At 39.5% G+C, this 22,414-nt stretch overlaps 1 protein-coding gene across 1 annotated transcript; it reads left to right on the plus strand.

The window, feature by feature from the left end:
• Positions 1-1,131: 1,131 nt before the first annotated feature.
• arhgap42a (Rho GTPase activating protein 42a) lies at positions 1,132-21,707 on the plus strand. Its single transcript, XM_086177044.1, has 24 exons — positions 1,132-1,682; positions 5,003-5,098; positions 6,571-6,632; positions 10,961-11,032; positions 12,501-12,602; positions 12,693-12,803; positions 13,406-13,510; positions 14,527-14,656; positions 14,743-14,843; positions 15,604-15,713; positions 15,807-15,885; positions 15,999-16,038; positions 16,151-16,213; positions 16,447-16,521; positions 16,847-16,931; positions 16,999-17,057; positions 17,156-17,261; positions 17,846-18,005; positions 18,087-18,237; positions 18,628-19,311; positions 19,395-19,554; positions 20,225-20,296; positions 20,458-20,537; positions 21,096-21,707. The coding sequence occupies exons 1-24, from the start codon at positions 1,529-1,531 to the stop codon at positions 21,182-21,184; spliced, it is 2,946 nt and encodes a 981-aa protein (XP_086033170.1). The 5' UTR covers positions 1,132-1,528; the 3' UTR covers positions 21,185-21,707.
• The last annotated feature ends 707 nt before the right edge of the window (positions 21,708-22,414 follow it).

Genomic DNA, 22,414 nt, shown 5'->3' on the forward strand with positions numbered 1-22,414 from the left:
TGATAGATTTCCTGTTGTGGAAAGCAGCTGAGATAAGCCAAATCTTAGCTCTACAAACGAAAACATCTCATGAACAACTGATAGAAAGCTTCACACACACACACACACACACCCTTCAGTACCTTATCAACAATTTATAGAAATCTTCAAACTAAGGTCAATACCGTAAACTCTGTCTTTGTCCATTAACTTGTTTCTCTTAGTTGCTTCAAAATTTCTGTAAGCTTCTCAGCGATCAAGCGCAAGTATACATTCAAGAGGCTTCTGCAGCTTTGCACTCACAGAGATAGTTGAATGCAGCAGCTCCAAAATTAGGAATTTGTTGAGCGTCATCACACGTAAAACTTCTTTAAGTGGTTTTGATTTGGGTCAAATACAAAAAGGATTTTAATTTATATCCGCCCAGTTTTAAAATCTGATACTGCAACTTCATTTTGAACTTTGCCTTCAACAAGTTTTTAATCATTCCCTTGTTTTATTGGCCTCCTCGGTATCTTGTTGGAAACCTTTAGTGTCATTCAATAATAATAAATATAGTTAATATGACAACCACCGAGCATGGATTAACCACCAGGACATTTTTTGGACTCAACATCTGACTTTTAAAACAATCGAAAATATGTCCTTTTTTTACATTTTAAATGCTTGTGAAAGTACATGAAAAATGAGAATGAAACTCTTTTCGTTTATTCTTGGCTTTGCTTTATTGTGACCATTTTTACCAAGCATCCATTTTTAAAACATTAGACATTTGTTGACGAAAGCGTTACATTTTCACACAAATCTGGAAAAAGCATTTTTGCCTTACCAAAAAATGACTATGTGGTGTTTAAAAACATAGATGACATATGATTTTTTTTAAAAAGTGAAAGAAAAAACGATGAATAAGGATCATAAAAGAAGATCAGTTTAAATGAAAATCGGATATTCTGCGGGAAATTAAAATATAAAAAAAATATGGGGGATCTCAAGACTGAATATTTGCCAAACTTTAATGGATTTAATGGATTGTTTTTCTCTCATGTCTGTTTTATGTTGCGGTTATGACCATGACGTAACCGGCGATCTTAACACTGATTTCAGCGCGCGCCAGCAGGAGTCTCCCGTCCCCATAGTAACCAGCCTGCCGTACCGGAGCTCTATCAGGCGCAGCTAGCTGCTCGGACGTTGTCGCTTTGTCGGCTAAACAAGAACCGTTTCCCTTCTCTCCTTTCTTTTTCACGGTTAAAAGTCCAAGGGAAGAGTGAGTAGTGGCTTTACATCTCACTATTTCGATTTTTTTAGGTTAGAAAAGCCGCTTCCGGTCCCGTCGCTTCATCGAGCTAAACTTTCTGTCAGCCGCGTTGCGTTCAAGTGCTCGGGAGTTCTGAAGGGAAACGTAAGAACGGGCATGATAAGCGGCAGCTGGAAGAAGCTACCGGCCATAACTCCGAGAACACTGCAGCACCGTGACCTCTTTTTCCCGTCGGGTCTCACAGTGAGCAGACGCATTCCGTCCTCTTAACCGGCCGTGTGTGTTAATGTGTCCATGGGGCTGCCGACGCTGGAGTTTAGTGACTCTTTCCTGGACAGTCCGGAGTTCAGAGAGCGGCTGCAGTGTCATGAGATCGAACTGGAGCGCACCAACAGGTTTATAAAAGACCTGATCAAGGATGGAAACATGCTCATATCCGCCCTCCGAAGTAAGTGCACGTCGGTTCATTCATTCTTCTCATTCTGCACAAAGCGAGTCTTAGGTCTCTGCCAGTTCCACAGTCCGCTGCCGTGATCCAGGAAGGGAGTCCAAGGCCATCACACACAAACAAAGCAACCGTAATGATATTTTTATACGCGTCAAACTTGTCTTGGAACAGTTGAGCTGGTCAATAGAGCCATGTATCTATGTATTACATATCTGATTTAATATTGTTACCCCCTCCACTTCTTTATCTGAAAGAAAATCATTAAAAAAAAAACTAAATTTTTCTAAAGTGAAAATGACCAAGAGCTTTCCTGAAAATCACTTACACATTTTTAAACAAAATAAGAAATTGCAGGTCGATGACTGGGGAACAAAAAACAAAGCAATTATTGAAAAAAACGTGTCACATGTGAAAAGTCAGAAGCCTTTTATGTGTAGTTTTCCTGAGGCAATTTCCCAGATATATTGAAAAGGGGTGCCAAAATGCTGTTTTTCCAAATCTATCAGTACTGCACAGCTTATTACTGTAAGCAATGTTTTATGCTTTGCATGTTGCATTGCTTTAACTTTGCTTTGACATTTACTGGGTTCGTTTCAGAGAATTGATTCACTAAACTTGAAATTTTGTTAAGCAGAGAGTAGATCTAGTAATGCCACTCAGCATCTCTGTAATGTACTTGTGCAGTAACAGGCCAGGATTGTATGTGTGCAAAGACGATAGCAGCCCCAGGACCAAAAAAACTCCAGGAGCACTGAATCTCAACTTACTGTGTGATATCTTTACAGGGAATTATCTAGATCTTGGAAGTACTTCAACCTTTGCTTTAGTCATAGAGGGAAAAAATGTCATCGTTATTTAAAGACCAATGACAATGATAATAAAAGACATGTTCAAGTTCTTGCTCATCAGGTAATTCATCCATGGCTCCCCCATTGTCCCACCTCTTTATCCGATACTCTGCTGTCTTTCATCGAGTCTCCGTTTCAAAACTTAGTTTGAGATGTTATTATTTCCGTTTTGGCTTACGTTTTGGATCTACATCAATCTTTGTAATGACCTTGGTGCTTTCTGGGTCCTGGAAGTATACACATTACAAAGGTATGGAAGAAAAATGGGGGGGATGTCAGGGCAGTGGTGCTGGAGGGCTTTCTACATGTCATAAAATGCATACCAATAAATGATAAAAAATATAAGAAATATAAGACAAATTGCATGAAAGTACTCCACAATTTCTGAAAAATCACCCAGAAATGGTAAAAAAAAGGACATACTTGAATACAACTGTAATTAAAACCATCTCCATGCAGAATACCACACATGAACTTAAGCTGTTCAAATCTATATATTGATATGGAAACAGGGCTTTTGAATGAATTTAATTTATTTGTTTCTCTTACACTTTTCTGTCAGCCTCAATCGGGACTGTGAGTCAAATAAAATGCAATACAATTGATTTCTTAAATATTTGTAATAAAAGTATCACATTATTCATCTCACATCTATTAGTGACACATTGAAGGAGCCGAGTCCTCCAATTTGTTTGGTTTTTGCACTTAATCATCCCATACTCACTTTGTGGCTGCCTGTTTATTTTCTGGTTAACATCCTTGGTATGAAAGCAGCAGTTCAGCCATGGTGAGTGTGTTTTGTGGTTTCTGAGACCACACAGGCATGAAAGAGCTCCATCGCTTTGCGGTCAACAACTGTGAGTGCAGCAGTGAGTAATAACAGAGGTGTCAAAACACTGTCCAGAGCATTTCAGTTAATATGCATTATAAGTACAATATCCATAGATTGCCTTATATTTTACAAGCCGGGCTGAAACAAAACAGTGTTGGTTTGTTTTCATAAGTGATACAAAGCTTCCATTTCAATAAACTGAGATGTTTAGTATATTAAGAAAAATGAGCAAACAGTGACCTTACATCTAATCGTTCATTTATATAGATGCTTGTGTAGACAGTTTCCGCAGCTGTGTGTGTGTGTGTGTGTGTGTCTGTGTGTGTGTGTGTGTGTGTGTGTGTGTGTGTGTGTGTGTATGTGTGTGTGTAGGTTGTTGGATATCGCTGAACAAAATAATTTATATGAGACCTCAAACATTATGTTTGTAGGTAGAATCGGTCCATCGTTAGTATTTGTAAAACATTAGTTGGCTGTAAAAGTCATATCAAAATTCAATGTGACCGTGTCAGTCTCGATCAAATTACACACACAACATCATACAAATATCAAAGAACCAATGTGAACACTGTTCACACAAGTGTTAAATCCCCTAAGGTTTTTTATTCACTTTCATTCTGATTGTCCTATTCGAATTACATAGGGAAATGAAACCACTGACTCTTGAGATTGTCAGCAGGTAGACCATAGGACCGCTCTTCAAATATCATGTATATACAGTTACCTTAAAGGAAGGAGATAGATGTTTCTCCATGGAGAATGTCATTTTCAAAGTTATTTTTTGTGATATTATGGCCGTTTGGTTTGCTGCCCAGATGTTTTTGTGCAGTTCTTGATTTGATATGTTGCCACAAATACATACATTACCTCATTGCTACGCATCTTGGCAACAGCTGTGTAGCTCTAGGATGTTTGTAGAAAGTGTGTTGCATCCCTCCAGTACTTCAAAATACAAGCATGTGCTAGACGGGTGAAGGTCTTTATGACAGGAAGCCATGCAGCTCAGTCTGCTTTTGTCCATTGAAGCTACCCGAGTTTGACCTGCAGTAACAGTTCCTCGACAATGCTTTATAATGGATTATTCAATCTTATCATATTTTTTGAACTGATGTCTTTTATGTTTTTCAAATGTCATTGATATTAATAAATAAAAGTACACATAGAAATTCCCCACAGTCTTTTTGCATGCTGTATCCTTGAGAAATAATGGAGCAGTTGACAGTGTTACTGAGACAATGCAGCTGTGTGATGTTAAATATTTGTATTTCTTGAAGAATTTCAAAAAACGTCTTTAGCTCATCACTGGATTGTTGTTTGGGTACGTGAACACAAATTTTCCTGACCGTCACATTGAGTTTTCTCAGAAAAGCAGCAGCATATTTACTTCTGTCTTGATAATTGATAACCTGCAAAGATCTCACAGGAGCATAAATCAAATATTTATTATACAAGGCAACAAGTTATTTTGATTGTAGTCCACAAAAGTTCTTTGTGCTGCAGGGTTTGGGCTGTACTGCTACGAACCTGTGTCAAGAGTATTTTCAAGTACAGCAAGGAATGTTAATGATGGTGGTAATGTAATAGTTGTGGTCAGTTGAATGTGATTGAAGGAGCTGCTTTTTTTTTGTTTTTACTTTCAGGTCTTTCCCTCGCTGTTCAGCGGTTTTCTCAATCCCTGCAGGAATTCCAGTTCGAGTGTATCGGAGATGCTGAGACTGATGATGAGATCAACATAGGTAAGTTGTGTGACCGATAGAAAGAATAACTTGAGACTGTATTAAGTCCAAATGGGATGCCGAAAAAGTCAGGTTCCATACAGAAAATAGATAAAATAATAGCCAATAATTACCAAATCACATTTTGGTATTCCATTCCATAGAAAGCTGCACAAAGGTGTTGTTTTTTTTTTTTGCCTTAACATCTTCAGTGTCTGACCTTTTCTTTAACACATCTTAAAAAAGTTGCGACATGGACACCAAAAAAACTGGCAAATAAGTGAAAGGATTAGAACATTCCATAGGTGAAGAGCTTAATAGCTAACAGGTGATAGTATCATGGTTGGGTATGAAAGGGGCTCCTCAAAAGGGTCATTCAGAACCCAAAATGGGGAGGCCCACCTCTTTGTGAGGAGATCCCAAGGAAAATGGTCCAACATTTTAGTAACAACTTTGCAGTTTTGAGTTCTTAGAAATTTCGGGGCTTTCCCAATCTACCAGTCCTAGGACAAAAAGCACATACCTGACCTTCAAAAACTCAGGATGGCTCCCCAGGTCCTTGAAAATTCTACAGAGATATAGAAAGTTTATACTTAAATCCATCCATACGTTGAACAAGTATTCCAAAACTCAGAACACTTGGATTCACTTCTGTTTTTGGTCAGACTTTGTAATTAAAAGGTTTATGACAAAATCCCATTTTTCAAACGCTCTTTGGGACTGCCTGTCACACATCAAATGTCTAAATGTTTAACTGCTTTCCAGCTTTTCATTGTTACTTTGCTTTCCAAATGTGCACTTAGGTTGCATCCAAAAAAGTGCCGTACACTGTGAATAGGCATTTCGAAGGCCTCGCCTCCTCTCGTTACTTATTGGGGCCAAAATGCTGGAAATCATTGATGTTGCATGTCAAAATTTCTATCATGCGGAGTTCGTGTCAAATACCTTTTTCAGCCGCATTAAAAACAACTTAAATAGTCCTAAATCTAACTTGCCTTCAGCTGTCTGAAGCCTGGATTAATTATCTCTAAATCTGAACACTGTTAAGAAAGTAAGTAAAGTGCAAGCAACTCAGGTGCACAAAGGCTCCACTGTTCTGTGGTTGGAGAACAGAAGTGTCTTTCTAATAACTTTTGAACAACTTGAAAAGAATTTGCTGTAGTAAGAGGTGGAAATTAAGGAATGTCTTAACACACATCGGAAAAACTGTGTGCAGTTCGGCCTGTGTGAGATTGAGTCCGATGTGTACTGATAGTAAATGTTCTTAGCTTAAAATCGAGGAAAGCAATGTTAGCAGGCAGTGACATGATTCTCTAACTGTTTTCTAATCAATGGTGTCATAAACAGTCTTTGAACGCTTACGTCTCTTTTTAGCTGAATAGAGACAAAAACAGTAAAGTACAGTAGAGTGTTTTGACTTAATGCCACAGTACTTTCTTTTTTCATTCGAAATCTGACCACAGAATCTGATCATTCCGTCATTTCTCTTGTAGCTCAGTCGTTGAAGGAGTTCTCTCAGCTTTTGAGCACCATGGAGGAGGAAAGAAAGCGATTGGTAAGAAATAATAAAAGCAAATAGTAATTTTATTTGATATTATTAAATGATTAATATTATCATTTTGGGTTATTCATTATGTCTGATAAGGGAATCATGGAGAGTATTCTTTGTGATATGCAACAAGGTGGATCTTGAAAAATGATTTGTAATTAAATGATGAAATTGAAGCTCTTGAGTTTGAAGTCAATTTAAGACTAAGACTATGTTAAATAAATCTAAATTATTGACAAAGCCACAAGCTCAAACCTTCATTTGAAACCAACATTTTCCAAGGAATAATTCAGTTGCATGTGTTCTTCAGCTGTCAGATTAAAGGAAATTACTGCATACCTCCATCTGTGGAGGAAAGCTTCAACATCCGCTGTACTTTAATCCCACAGCCTGTCCACTGCATCTAATCTCATCGAACCTACACACCATTACCACTGCTCTTAATGCATCAATCACACCCATCATCAATTCCTCACTCATAAAGGGTTGGTTCCCCGATGCAGTCAATTAAACTGAAGTCACTCTTGTCAGGAAAAAAAGACACCTCACCCAATACATGTTGGCTGTTTTCCTTCTTACCTCTTCTATCAAAATAATGAAGTACATTGTCTCTTACTAAATTCTTGAATTCCTTCTCCAAAAAAAAGATTCTGAGTTTGCCAGATCTGTGTGTGGTGTGCACCCTTGTCAGTAACGGCACTGTTACAGACAGCTAAAACACTAACTCTTCTCCTCAGTCCCTGCACTCAGTATCACAGGATCTGCCCTCTGCTGGTTTGCATCCCACCCCTCAGGGATATCTTTTCAGGGAATCTGAGAGGGGGAGGAATCCAAATCATGTGGTTTATCCACAGGAGTGCCTCAAGGGTCATTGCTTGGTCCACTTCTTTTCTGAATAGATAGCACCTCTATTCTAAGCCGTGGACAGCTCTTATTGTCTTTCTCAGTCTCCATGTGTAATGGTTGATATGTCTGCATGGATGGAAAAAAAATGAAAGAATGTCACTTTTAGTTTTCTTGGACTGAACTTGTTATCATTCCAGCCAATCGCTCCATATAAAACAATTTAGTAAACCATCCAGCACAGCCTAATTGATACCCATTAGGTCTGCTAAAAGCCATGTTTATCAAGATTGATGTCAAAGAAACTTTTCAGGTTCATGTGGCCTCAGTGACTTGAGTCTCAAAATACCCCACATTACAGCAACTGGTAGGTCTTTGCAGACGAGCCCTTTGCCAACAGTCTATTGGATATTTGACCCGTCCAAACTGGCACAGTTGAGCCTTCTGCTTATATCTCTCCATTAGCTTCCATTTGTTGCTTCCAATTCAGTTCCTTGATACTCTCTTCCAGCTACAGCAACTAAAACAGTTGGAGCTGACGTGAAGTCCCTGTATCAAAATGACTCCCTTTCACTTATTACAATCTACCAAAAAAAAACTCTGCCACGATTAAAGGTTCTTGCCTGACTTGGTGGTAGAACAAGTTACCAAACATCCTCTGATCAGCAGAGACCCCCTCAGTATTAAATGCAAACTAAAAACCCAGCTTTTTTTCCCCAAACATCTCCACAAAATGTGTTTCTTTTGTGTGCATCCTGTGCATCCTGTGCACTTTGCCACACTCAAACAAGTGCCTCCTGTCTTCCAGACTTAGTAAATGTCACTGTCTTAAAGATTTTAGTTTATGTGAAACTGCCACAATAGCATCTTACTCAGGTTTTCCCACAAGTCTACTTCACACTTTTTTTTTTTTGAGGAAACGAGATGCCAGCAGCACTGTTTGCTCCATGGAGATTTGAAAAACGTCTTTGACTTCCAGACCCTCTATCAACTAGAGGCCTTTGTGTAAGAGTGACTGGAGTCTGGCACACTCTGTGTGTAGGCAAGCCTCTGAAACTTCAGTGTGTGCTGTGTAGTGTGGTACCTTACTTATAGCTGCACGTGTGTGTGTGTGTGTGTGTGTGAGTGTGTGTGTGTTTGCGCGCGCATGTGTGCGCGTGCCTTTGTGGCTGTTTGCATGGTCTGGTTACAGAGGAACCATGTGGAACCTATTCCACCAATTCCCTAGAGAAGCTGTGAGCAAAGCTCTGACCGCCTGGGAAAGTCCATAAAAGAGTTGTGCGAGTCTGTGTGTGTGTGTGTGTGTGTGTGTGTGTGTTTCAAATGTATGCTTTCTCAATACTGTGAAATTATGATGTCAAATTAAAGGGAAACTACAGCAGCTCTCTGCAGATTAATTAGATACAAAGCTTGTTTCAAACTGCAGAACATGTGAGGGATTTTTTTCAATTAAAACAAGCAGTAGTAGTTCTTTACTTAGAAGACTATTGGAAACCTACAACATGCAAATGGTTTCTGTTTTACATTAAAGAGCATAAAGACATGAATTCCACATTTATTTTTAGTACTGCACTGTGACCTTAAATACAGCTAGAAAGTCTAAAAAAATTGAGTACTTTCCTTGCAAATCTGTTGCCAGTTAATTACTATGATTATACTATTACAACTATGATTTTAATATACTGTGACAATGTTTGCTGTTGGTTAACTGGTCTGAGCTTTTAATAATGCTATTATCCAGTTACATGTCACATATGCTTATTTCCCTTTCGAAACCAGTTTCACCAGAAAGGACTGTTGGTAACATTTGACAACTCAATTCAATCCTTGCATTCATTTTCATCATGGGCTTTGTTTCTTTCAAAGAAAGAGGATCTATATATCTAAACTGAAAGTAGTGTCACGATTCAAGAATGGGAAGCTATTTTGGGTCGACCACTTAAATCTACTTGACAGTACAAAGCAAGATTGTGCCATAGCTTGCAATATATAGACTCGTGACTAAAGAGGGCTGAGACCATATGTAAACACTAGCGTCCATAGTAGCTGCTCTGTAGCTTCTCGTCTGGCCTGAATCAAGTCTCAGCTTTTGCATACTCTTGCACCGCAATAATGTTTAAATTCATTTGGGTTTGTGATTCATTTGCATGTTTGCAGACCAATGACAATGCAGTACAAATTTCACATAGAGAACATGCCAGAATTTCCCAGCTTCTTTGTTGCCACTTCCTCTATTCTACAGTGTCACTTCTCATGGGTGTTCACATTTTTGTTGATTTCAGTTAAGTTTTTCTTTCAGAGTTTTCTTTCAGATAAAAAAAACATTTGCAAAAATCCATGTAACATGTTTTATGCAAGATTGGTCTTGACCATAAGACTTTTCTGAGGTTTTGGTCATGTCTTGAAAACCACAGCGGTCTGGTTGCAACATATTTTTTCAAGAATCATCAAGCCCACAAATCTCCAGTGATATCAATTATTTTGCCTGCATATTGTCAGATTTAGCACAGTGATTAGAACTAAGACTTCCTGCTAGAATTGCAACTGCTCACTCACTTCCAGTATCAAATACTCTTAACAGCTGTCACCTCTGACTACCTCCCCTCACACCCACCCCTAGAAAATGATTGCGGGAAGGAGGTGGTTACCTTGGAGCTGAGAAGTCAGCTAACTCCAACGCAGTGTGGGAATAAAAACAGCAGCCTGGTCGGTTTGGTACTCACCCTGCCTTGTTTGCAACCCTTAAGAGTCTTGGTCTTATCATTTTCTCAATACTGCTTTGTCTGAATTATGACTTGGTTGCTGCTGAAGTAGTATGGACTTCTCATATTATCAAATAAATGAGTCTTTCCAATAAACAAGAATTGAATCCTACAAAATGACTTGAAAATGAAATGTAACAATGTACAACATCATGAGTGATTGGTGGAAAACGATTAGGCAGGATCAGGTAATTTCATATTAGCTCACCAACCAGGAAGTTACAGTATGTTTCTCATTTTGCTTGAATTGACCTACGATTGATATTAAGGTTCATTAGTTAGCATTAGAACAGAAAACTAAATTGAAATATGAGAATCTTTGGTTGGACATGTGTCTGAAGGTTGTGAACTGTCTTTTTTAGGTTTATATTCCGGTGTTTGGCTTAAATATTTACATTCCTCAGACTGACTTTCAGTCACACCATCTACTAGACTGTTGCTTAAGCCAGAAAACAAAAGTAATGTCCTGAAAAGTTTGGCATGTTAATGTCTTCATTTGAAAAAATGTTGCTTTTGTTTGTGTGCCATTTTAAATTGTTATATGCTATTATGTACTACAAAACAAGTTTAAAATGTGTTTTGGGTAACCAGAAATCCAAAATCTACAGCCCAAATGTAGCAAGACCTCAGGTACAATGACTGAGGTGTCACTTTTTCTCTGTTTTTCTTGGTGTAAATATTTATCAGCTCACATCTTGAGATTACTGTTGTTTTTCTTGTCTCTAACAGATCCAAAATGCTGATGATGTGTTGATTTCACCACTTGAGAGGTTTCGCAAGGAGCAGATAGGCGCTGTTAAGGTAAACCTGAGATTGTTACTTTGACAGAGACCAGATTACTGACATAAAATTAGGAAGCACAAGCTACATAGAGATACCTAAAAAAAATCCCAAAAGATTTTTTTTTTTTCTTTTAAATGGCTGCTAAAGTTTAAGAGTTAATTTAGCAAGTTGCAATACAGCAGTTATTCCGCTCTGTGTGCGGTGATCAGTCAGATATTCTGGCTCTAACCTCATCATAGTCCTGGTCAGTGGTCAGGGATTCCAGTTCATTCCGATAAAGGATGGATGTGTCAGTAACAAGGTCATGGGAAACGGACACTGGGAGGGAAGACAGGGAGCTCATCATAGACAGAGAGATGGCTGAACTTAGTGAGGCAGTATAAACACACAGTGAGTCTGGTGTCTGGTTTCAGCAGCTGTCTCAGGTCTCTTAATGCAGTTTACTTCCTTCTTTCCTAGCCTCCCTCATCAGAAAGAAAAAGAGGCTGAGGTATGAGTGTCACACAGAGAGTGACCTTCAAGAAGTGGTTACAGCCACAAGTAATTCTGAAATTAAAGTTTCATCTTGTTGATGGGAATTGGGGCCCTCTCTGTTGAATGCCTGTAGAATGTGGCAGGGAAGTGTGAGCAGCACAACCTCACCCTGGAAGAAATAGTTCATGGAGGTGTAGCTTCAGCTGTTTGGCAAGGACACCCAACCTTTTGGCAGAGTTTCTTCATCGAAATTATCAACGCTAAATTGTATCATAGCCTTTTGCAGGGTTCCCACAGTACTGGCAAGCTAGTTTCAGTTCCTTCTAGCCCTGTAATAGGCATGAAATTAGATACAATCCCAAGCATCTACACAGATTAAATTTGGTTATATGTATTTTAAAGTGAATTATACACGGTGAAGTACTAAACTTCCGACAGCATTTGGCAGCAGGATGCAGACTGTTTACATTCTCTGTGCAGCATCATGGGCCCTGTCTCTGATTGGATGTTGTGGTGTGCGTTCCTCAACTCTCTTTGGTCATAGCTCCTAGCCAATTGTGTTCCCAGCATTGTTTGGTCTGTGGCTGTTGTAAACGCCCCCAAGAATTCAAAAATAAAACTCGACAAAGGCTTGCAGACCAATCACAGCACTGGAAAAACACCTAACAACTCCAATCAGACACTTCAACATCTTGTTCCGTCTGCCAGTAAGATTTCTGGAAGCAAAAAGGAGACATTTTATTATGAAGTTCAGCTGCAGAGAGACAAAGATATATGTAGGATTATTAATTTGTTGTCCAAATCGCTAATCCCCTCTTCCAGATACAGTGAGACTTTTGAGGTTTTTACAGAGCACTGAGTTCTCAGTGAAGCCTGATAGGTCTATTGCTTATTTCTTCATAGTGCAAAGCCACACTGGATGTCACAACTCAATGTTACTCAAGTCTGTTACTACATGTCTATCAAAATGTGATTTTGAATTATAAATAGGTATGTAACCTGTCTTTCTCAGGAGGGAAAGAAACAGTTTGACAAGGAGACAGAAAGGTACTACTCTGTTCTAGAGAAGCACCTCAGTTTATCCTCCAAGAAGAAGGAGCCTCAGCTACATGAGGTAAAGTCCCGACACCTATGGATACGCACAAGGTCCCTCCAGATGTCTAGTCTCACATACTGTTTTTGGATGTTTTGGGGGGGTTTACAGGCTGACTCACAAATGAGTAAGGACCGGCAGGTTTTCTACGATGCATCTTTGCAGTATGTCTTCAAGATACAAGAGGTGCAGGAGAGAAAGAAGTTTGAATTTGTGGAGCCGGTGAGTCATCATAAATATGTTCCTTAGCCTGTATGCAGCTTCCCCAACAATCAGATGCACATTTATAATATGTTTAAGTAAACCTATCACTGTGTTTGCCCTCAGCTGCCGCAACAGTTTGTAACATTAAATCTTTATTTCATCAGCTGCTCAGTTGTTTGAAAATATAGTCAACAGCACACAATGTTTCATCTCTGAGATATGTTAATTAGCGAGCAAAAAATTCATCATGGTTACAAATATGCCTGTAGATGCGACTGCAAAACGACAGAAAGCCAGATTCTGACCAACAAACATTACACATGCTGTTTGGCTGGTGATAAAAATGTTTTAATGATAGATATCAGTGAAGCCCACTTCCTGTTTCTGTAGCAGCACTTCCTGCATGGTGATCTCTTCCGCTGGACAGAGAGGGAAAGTCTTTGTTGTAAAGTAAACAAGAGGAGAAACCCAAACAACAGGCTGAGTTTTAGGGTTTTTCCTGCTTCGGGGTTGTACTGATTGATTAAGCAGACGACAGTCATTCTTTGGTAATTCTGTCATGACCCTCAACACGCCCGAGCCCCCAGCTAATACTTTGGATTTCTGCCTTTGCTCCTCAGTTACTTGCGTTCCTCCAGGGTTTGTTAACGTTTTACCATGAGGGCTACGAGCTGGCCAGTGAGTTCGAGCCCTATAAGCAGCAGCTTCAGTTTAACCTACAGAATGTAAGTGTGGTCACTTCAACCTGAACACTGAACCCAACATACGACCAAAAATTAAGATCCCAATATTCATTGGCCTCATTGTAACTCCAATATACAATATATCACAATATTTTCCAAGGTAATGGGGATCATCTCAGGTCTACATGAAGTAGCTTACAGTAGTTCAATTAATCTTTTTTTCAGCAATATTTGATTGATTTGAATATTTATTTATTTATTTTTCTGTTCATTCCTTGCACATTTCAAGTAATGTTACACTAGTGAAAGGATAATCTCTTCCTAATTTTCATTTAATTTTTCAGATACTTAAGGTAATGCCTGACCAATTTTTAAGGTGACTACCAAATAACGTATGACACCTAGTAATGAAAAAGAAAATGTAGCAAAGACTTTTTTTTTTGTGTTAACAAATATTTGCCAAAAAACACTTTCCAGATGGAGACAATAAAATCATGCATTTATTTTTTGTTAATTGAATTACAATCCAAGATACAATATCACAATCTCATGACATTGTACTTTTCTGGTGAGTCTTTGGTATCAGTCAGAGATAATATTTGTAAATGGCTGATAAATCTCTATTGTCTGCAGATGAAAATGCATCCATAATGATTGAATGGGGGAAAACTCCCATAAAAGCATACGGACATAATGCTCTGAGTGGCATGAAAGAAGTCCAATAACTTATTCAAAAAATACACAAATACAATACATGTGTGTTTGCAAGGCCACATAATGTTTTTTTTAGAGCTCAGTTGTCGCACATTCCTATGCAGGAATGTATTAGCTTGGCAGCAGCATCGTTTATTTGTTTACATTAGGTTGCATGTTCGGTCATGATATTATTGACACAACATCTAACATTATGTCCAAATATCAGGGCTCACACAAGTTTTCTCACACTTTTTAGGAAAGTATGGATGTTTAAATGCTAATGTGAAAGCAGTATACAGCTGAGGCGAAGTATTAAAAAAAATATTGCAGCAAAATTTTTAATGTTTATGTATTGTGTTCAGGCTCGTAACAACTTTGAGAGCACACGTGCTGAAGTAGAGAGGCTGATGAAGAGGATTCGGTCTGCCGAAGAGGACTTCAAGGCGCCCAGTTGCTTTACAATGGAGGGATATCTATATATACAGGAGAAACGTAAGCGACAACCAATCTCCAATGTTTACACTGGAAGTTTTGCATTCAGGCTGAGGTTACAGAAGGCTTTGTATTCATGTATTTAGGACCGCTGGGCAGCGTGTGGACCAGATACTACTGTACCTATGAAAAGAGCTCCAAGATGTTCACCATGAGCAGCACAGAAGCCCGGCCTGCCAGCCGACAGGTGAGCTGCGAGCACACTCGTCTTTTGCTTTAATACTAGTGTGAAATTGATCTTCAGCATATATGAAACTTTGACCAAGGCCTGACTTTATTATTTTTTATTTTATTTGCATTCAAAAGAAAAATGAATCCCACAGTAGTGGTTGAAACTTATAAACAAAAAAACCTTATTGGTCCATAATCTTTCGTAACATTTGTAGTGAAAATAGGGTTTTCATACTTATTTTTAAATAATTGAATGACAGCACGTGGGCAGCACAATGTCACTGGTTAGAACTTCAACGTCACACCAAGAAGGTCCCTGATTCGATTCCAGCGGTCCTTTCTTTGTGGAGTCTCCATATTCTTTTTGTGTCTGTGTGGGTTTCCTCTGGGTTTTCCACTTTCTTTTCACACTCCGAAAATATACAGTAATTTCACTGGAGACCCTAAATTGACCAGATATGTGAATGGTGCTATGTTGCCGTATGACGTTTGAATGAGAGTGAATGGTTGTATGTCTTTTGCCAAGTGATTGACTAGTAACCACTCCAGGTTGAACTCCACCTCTCGCCGAATGACAGCTGGAGTACGCCTCAGCCTCCCGTGATCCGTGACTGAGTGCAGGTTACTGATAATGAATGACGGAATAAATGTTGTAAAAGATAAATCTGTATAGACCTTATTATTTTTCCAAGTACGTGGCCAGTAGCATGAATCCTATTTGAAGAGGAAAATGTCAGGTATTATTGTTTGATACATTCACATTTTACTTTTTTTAGAACGGTGTAGTCAACGGTTCTCCAGAGATGTTCAGGCTTCGCTCCTGTGTCAGAAGGAAGACGGACTCTATCGACAAACGTTTCTGTTTCGACATAGAAGTGGTGGAAAGGTAATAAGGATACAAAGGATACAACAGGGTGGAAACAAATATGGCCTCTTCTGCGTCTGGCTTTGGTTAAATGATTCCTGTTTTTCTCTGCAGACATGGCGTCATCACGTTGCAGGCTCTCTCTGAGGCAAACAGGCGCCTGTGGATGGAAGCCATGGATGGAAAAGAGCCAGTACGGCCAAATCTGAAATTAAATGATAATATTAATGTAACACAATGATCAAAGTATTTAGAAACCTTAATGTATGAATTTTAATCTCCTTTGATTTCTCTTCTGTCCTACAGATCTACACTCTTCCTTCTTTACTCAGCAAAAAGGAGGAAAGTAAGTATGACTTCTGATTACTGTCTTGGTGCAACCTTCCCATTTTAAAGGAAAAATTTCTTTACAAAAATGTGAAGATGTAAAAATGTAAGCAGTTTTATTTCTATTCCAGCATTTCTCAATGAAACAGGCTTCAGCTTTGTCAAGAGGTGTATTGAGCTGGTGGAAACAAGAGGTACTCTCACTACTTAAGATGTGTACTATTGCAAGTACAGAAAGACTGCAATCTATTTACGATAAATATAACATATCTTTTAAATGCCTTATTTACATATTGTATTTTTGGGGTTTATTTTCCTTCCTCCTATTTTTAAATGGCTTTTACCTGCTTTTACAAATGAAGTCCTGAAATATTTCTCATAATATATAATATCAAGTTTGGTGAAACATGCCTGTGTGTATGTGAAGGTATTACCACCCTGGGGCTTTACAGGACTGGAGGAGTTAACTCAAAAGTGCAGAGATTGATGACAAGTGTGTTTGGTAAGACTCACCTTTAATTAAATGAAAGTTAAAATTAGAATAAACCACAAAGTTGCTGCTAAGTTCAATTAATTTTTTTCTTGTTTGTGAAAAGAATTTTCTGAATTCAGCACTTGAATAGGAAAAATATGAAAGAACATTCAAGCTTGGGATACATTCAGTCATGGGGGAAGTATATTTATAAAGTGATGATATTTTTGTTATTAATTATCCAGCCATTTTTCTCCTTTTGTGTTTTTTGTTGTTGCACAGGAAAGTTGCAGTGAAATACAAAGACTGTTCTAAAATTGCTCACTGCTGATGAATTATGTGTTTTTTATTGTAGCATCAAATTCTCCCTCAGAGGTTCAGTTGAATGCAGATGCCTGGGACAATAAGACAATCACCAGTGGCCTAAAGAATTATTTCAGGTAAATAGCATCATATAGCAGCTTCTCTGTCAGGGTTCTGTGTTTCTGATGTGTGATGTGCATGCAGGTGTCTGGCAGAGCCACTGCTGACCTACAGGTTACACAAAGAATTCATCAAGGCTACAAGTGAGATACTGCCCATTGAACCTTCTAATCTTATTCTGTCATTCTGGCTCTGTTATTTCCAAACACACTCCCAACGAATCTCTTACTTTGTGTCACAGAGTATGATGACCAGAAGTATCGAGTGAGAGCAATTCATGCTCTCGTTCACAAACTACCAGAGAAAAACAAAGCCATGCTGGACCTCTTGACCAATCACCTCCTCAAGTTTGTACACATTAACAATAGTCTGTGCCTTTGTCTATTGTTACACGTTTGGCTTCTTATAGCATTTAAAAACTGATATTTTGCAACCGTTAGAGTCATTTGGAGTTTTCTGTTCGTCCAATATATTACGATCAGTAGGGGCTCAGTAGAAAAATAAGGGCATAAAAGACCAAGCAATTTCAATTCACTACAGATTCTAGTATGGAGTGCAGAATATGTTACTGAATTGCACTTTTTGTAAGTCCCTTTGGATAAAAGCATCTGCCAAATTACTGTAATGTAATGTAATGTTATATTATTATATTCTGTGAAATGTGATTTATATCCATACACACTGTTCATCAAAAGGACTATTTAGATGCAATGAAAGGAAAAAAAAAATCACAAGAAACAGTCGGTAAATAGCTGAAGTGTTGATTATAAAGCTTTTTAATTATCTGCTATTCTTTTGTCATTTATAGTGAATTATATTCTTAAAAATATTATAGCTTCAGATTAAAATGATATGCTAATAGTGTGTGTGTGTATGTGTGTGTGTGTGTGTGTGTGTATGTGTGTGTGTGCGTGTTGGCATTCACATGCAGGGTTTCATCGCACAGCGACCAGAATCTGATGACCGTGTCCAACCTGGGGATGATCTTCGGCCCTACACTTATGAGGTCACAGGAGGAGACGGTGGCCGCCATGATGAACATCAAGTTCCAGAATATTGTGGTGGAGCTGATAATTGAAAACCACCACAAGGTGTGTGTACAAGAACAAATCCACACACACTCGAACACGAATATACACATCCCCAGAACTTTTGGCGTGTTCTCCCGGCAGATATTTGGTGAGGCTCCGGATTTGTCAGTGCCGTTACCTCAGGCTCCGTCCTCTCGCTCAACTCCTCGGAGGAGCAAAGCCATCTGCCTGTCGTCTGGGAAACGGAAGCCCCGTCTCTACCCTCCTGCGCTCTGTCTGGCAGACAATGACAGTGAGTCCCGATTTTGTGTCAGTCAGACATGAAACAGTTACCCCTAGTCAGATCTTGGCAGTGCATTACTATATCAAATATCATCTGACTCGTCATACTATTCAGATATATAGATGTCGCTTTGTTTCATTTATTTGTAATATATAATCAGACTGTCTGTATCGCGACATGAATCACTGTCTTGTGGTATCCTCCGCTGTTATTGGTTGATGGCCAGGAAAACACGACAAATTTAGGAGCTAAACCTTTATTTTATTCGTCTCAACACTGAAATTATACATTTGAAAGATTAATTTGTTGAAGCTTTGTGACATTTTAGAAATCATAAAAAACCTATCAAAAACCCACCAATGAGGTCGTTTGGAGAAAATCTTTTGATTTTCCTTCAAGGTGACACGTTCAGTAGCAGCCCGAGCACGACGCCCATGGGCAGTCAGGAGTCTCTGTCCTCACATTCCTCGGAGAAGAACGGGTTGTCTCAGGCCTCCCCGCCTTCGTCTCCTGCTGCCGAGGCCAGTTTGTCCTCCACAGTGCAACCGTCTCCCCCCAGTGCTCCCTCCTCCTCCTCCCAGGCCCACAGCTGCTCAATCAAAGAGGATCAGAAACCACCAGCGGATGACACTGCCTCAACTCAACTCGCAGCTGACACCTCCAACACTTCCTCCCAGCTCAGCCCCGACCAGCAGACATCCTCTGTCTCCTCCTCGACACTGTCTTTAAGCTCCGCACCAGAGTGCAGCGACTCAACGGCCACATTGTCATCCGTGAAGGAGTCCAGATCTCCCTCCAGGGCCTCCTCATCCGCCACCGTACAGCACTCCTCAGCGGAAAGCCTTCCTATTCACAGAGTCTCATCTGTCTCCTCTCTAAGGAGCTCTCTCTCTGTGGATCAAAGAAAAGCATCTTATGCTTCTCCCACCATCACAGAGCCCAGAGCCAAAGACTCCTGCACCCCTGCTCGCCCACACAGGACTGCATTCAGGACGGCTTCCTCCTCCTCTTCTTCCTCATCCTCTTTGTTTCCTTACCGGCTTTCTACATCATCCTCTCTGACCTCCCTACACATCTCTGAAGGTAAAAAAAAAACAAAAAAAAACTAGAAGATAAATTGTAAAAGTGAGATGCACTGAAAACCCTCTGCTTATGGTTGATCTCAGATTACAAAAGCTGTCATGGATCGGTACAGAGCCTGGTATCACTCGAGCCACGAGAGGCAACGCACGCACGTAAACCTTCTCACATCCGCTGCGGCTCCGACGTGACAGGGAAACTGTCTGCAGCCACATCCAGCAATGGTTACCAAAAGCCCGGATCAGTGTACGTTTCTGCAAAGGCAGTGTTTTATAGATCTAGATATGAACCAGTTTATATGTTTGCCACAACCATTTTGGTATGAAGACCATGTCATTTTAACTGAACACCTGTGATAAATATGAAATGCGTTCAGAGATTTTGACCAGTGAACATATTGATACTCTGATAACTGCTATTGCCGAAATTTGATATACAAATTTACTACATACATCAAGGCACATTCATTTTTTAAAGTATACCCTTTTTTTCTCATTTTTGTGTAATGCCCCAATTTTTTTATATTGATTAAAAAAAAGGTACAAAAAGAAGAAAATATAGTTTACCCCAGCAGAAGGTTGCCCAGGAATCCAAAAAGTTGTTTTTTCATGAATAAAAAAGACACATGTAAAAGTGATCAAGTAATTTAATTGGCCTCTCAATATCCTCAAGTTTTTATTTTTTGGCCCAGCCCTGCTTAACACAAGAAATCTGCATGATATGTTTGTTGATTCAAAACAACTAAAACGATGAGTCGTGAACTCGACTGTCTAACTCAAGTAGACGAGTGTCGGGCCAATATCTGAGCCACACGTTGTCTGTTATTCCCTGTATTGTTAAGGAAATAACAAAAACATTCCAAACTACGGCGTTTATGCCACTGGCTGACTAAATTCTTCTTGTATTTGCTCAACAGGCTGTCGGTGAAAGCACAACAGCGTGAGAGTTCAGTGTTCTCCTCTGCATTAGACATATGTCCCTCTGGAAGGTATGTTGATACCAGATATGGAAACCCTTGAATCCTGTTTGCTGCAGCAGTGAGAAGCTGCTGCAGACTTCAGTTGACACGTGTGTCAAGTTGCCAAAGTTGAAAACGCAAAGAAACATGTTTTTCACATCTGTGTGTTTCAACTGTCCTGTGTGTCTCAGGGAAGCCAAGGCTCTTTACTCCTGTGAGGCAGAGCACAGCCACGAGCTCAGTTTTCCACAGGGGGCGCAATTCTTGAATGGTGAGAGCACATTTTCTGTTCTAAAGGAGAAAAGAAACTTTACAAATACCAGCCTCCGGTGGCAAGTCTAAACCAAGTGTGGCTGGTATTGTGTGATGTCTCTTTAAAATTGACCTTAAACACTTTTGGATTTTTAATGTTTTTAGTTATAGCTCACTAGACAGTTGTGTGAAATTGTTTTTTGGAGAAAAGGCTAAAAAAAGCATTATGTGAACTCAGATTACCCTTGATCTTTGACCTCTGAGACCAAGTGAATATTGTAATTTTGAAATTCTCCCAAGGTGCTAAAATAGTGCATTTATTTATCCTAAAATTGCTTTGTATTCGAGTGTTCAAAATGTTTTCCCCTCTTCTACTTTGGATGATCACATTGCTCTTTTCCATTGATGAAACAACAGTAAAATAGTTGTTTATTTGCGATCTAACTGGTGAATGATCCCACTGATGAGGGATGAGAAGATCTGTGTTGCCAATTACGTAAGATGAAGTACAATGATTTTCGGTATGACTGTTCTTGTCTTGACTTGCCGAGCTGAATCCGGTTTTATGTGTCTGCAGTTCACCCATCTGTGGAACCAGGTTGGCTCCAGGCAACATACAAAGGCAAAACCGGCCTGATACCTGAAAACTATATCACATACACCTGAAACCGGAAGAAGACGTCACGTGCCGAGAAGCAAAACAAAGATCTAAGTTAGACTTTAGAGATCGACAGCGCAAAACATAATATTCTGTGCTGCTGGTCAAAGCTGTAATATATTTTATCATGTAACTGTCACTGATCTCTCTGCACAGCACATCTGACTACTGTGGCCGGATATGGATCATTTGTAGACGATATTTATATCTGATAGCTTCATCTGAACTGTATCGTTTACCAGCATTTAGTGTGGTTAATAACTCAATCAATGTCTGGTCGTCAGCTCCTTTGAGATATTTGTGTTCAAGGGCTCTGCCGAGACGATCTACAACAAGGTACAGTGATACAGTGTTTTTATTTCTATCACTCTTGATAATTTATGTGTTTATAATGATCACTTTAAGGGTGCCCAGATGTGAGGAAATGTTCAGACTGAAGGTCAGACTGACTCCTGCCATATCACGTTTCCATTGCTTCTGTCAGTTTTAATCTTGTCTTAATAAAGGGTGTTTTTTTTTTTTCTTTAAAAAGCCAACTTACATTTCTGATTCAACCACCACACACACACACACACACACACACACACACACACACACACACATTTACAATTCATCCCTTTATTATTGTAGGTTACCTAAATCTACTTTCTCTCCCTCAGCCATGCTGTTGGCCATTGTGCAGGCACACAAGTTATGTTATGTTTTGGATAATTCCTCTATAAGAGATTATTTACAGTCATGGAGGGTAAAGCACAAAATGCAGCAAGTTACATGCATGACTGGAAGTGCCAGTAGAGGCTCAGTGCAACATGGGGGATTCCCCCTGCAGTTTAGGTCTACTGCTGCATAGCTATGGGGGATGGTTCAAGACAAGCCTCAGCAGGACCCGAGCTGAATCAAAAAGGAAGGCTCTAAATGTTAAATGAAGAAAAGGAGCTGCTCCACCAAACCCAAACTGGGTGATCAGGACGTAGGCCTGATTCTTCGGAAGCATTACCTGCCATTCAACTGCTGGCAACACTTGAAACCACAGGCCTAAGTTGTGGGAGTGCATTGTCCAACGCTGCCATCAGAGCAGAATTAAAACAATGTGGCGACCCCGTTTGAAAGTGACCCCTCCTCCCAGCTTTTTTTCTCGGATTTCTACTTGTTTGGTTTGTTTGATTTTTGGCCGGGGACTCGTGCATTCCTAATCCCCACATGATTAACATGCAGCCTCTGATTGCATCTTCTATAGA

Source organism: Fistularia commersonii, chromosome 29 (assembly GCF_037954325.1).
Source record: "Fistularia commersonii isolate RoL2024-O1a breed Wild chromosome 29, RoL_Fcom_v1.0, whole genome shotgun sequence".
Taxonomy (NCBI): Eukaryota; Metazoa; Chordata; class Actinopteri; order Syngnathiformes; family Fistulariidae; genus Fistularia; species Fistularia commersonii.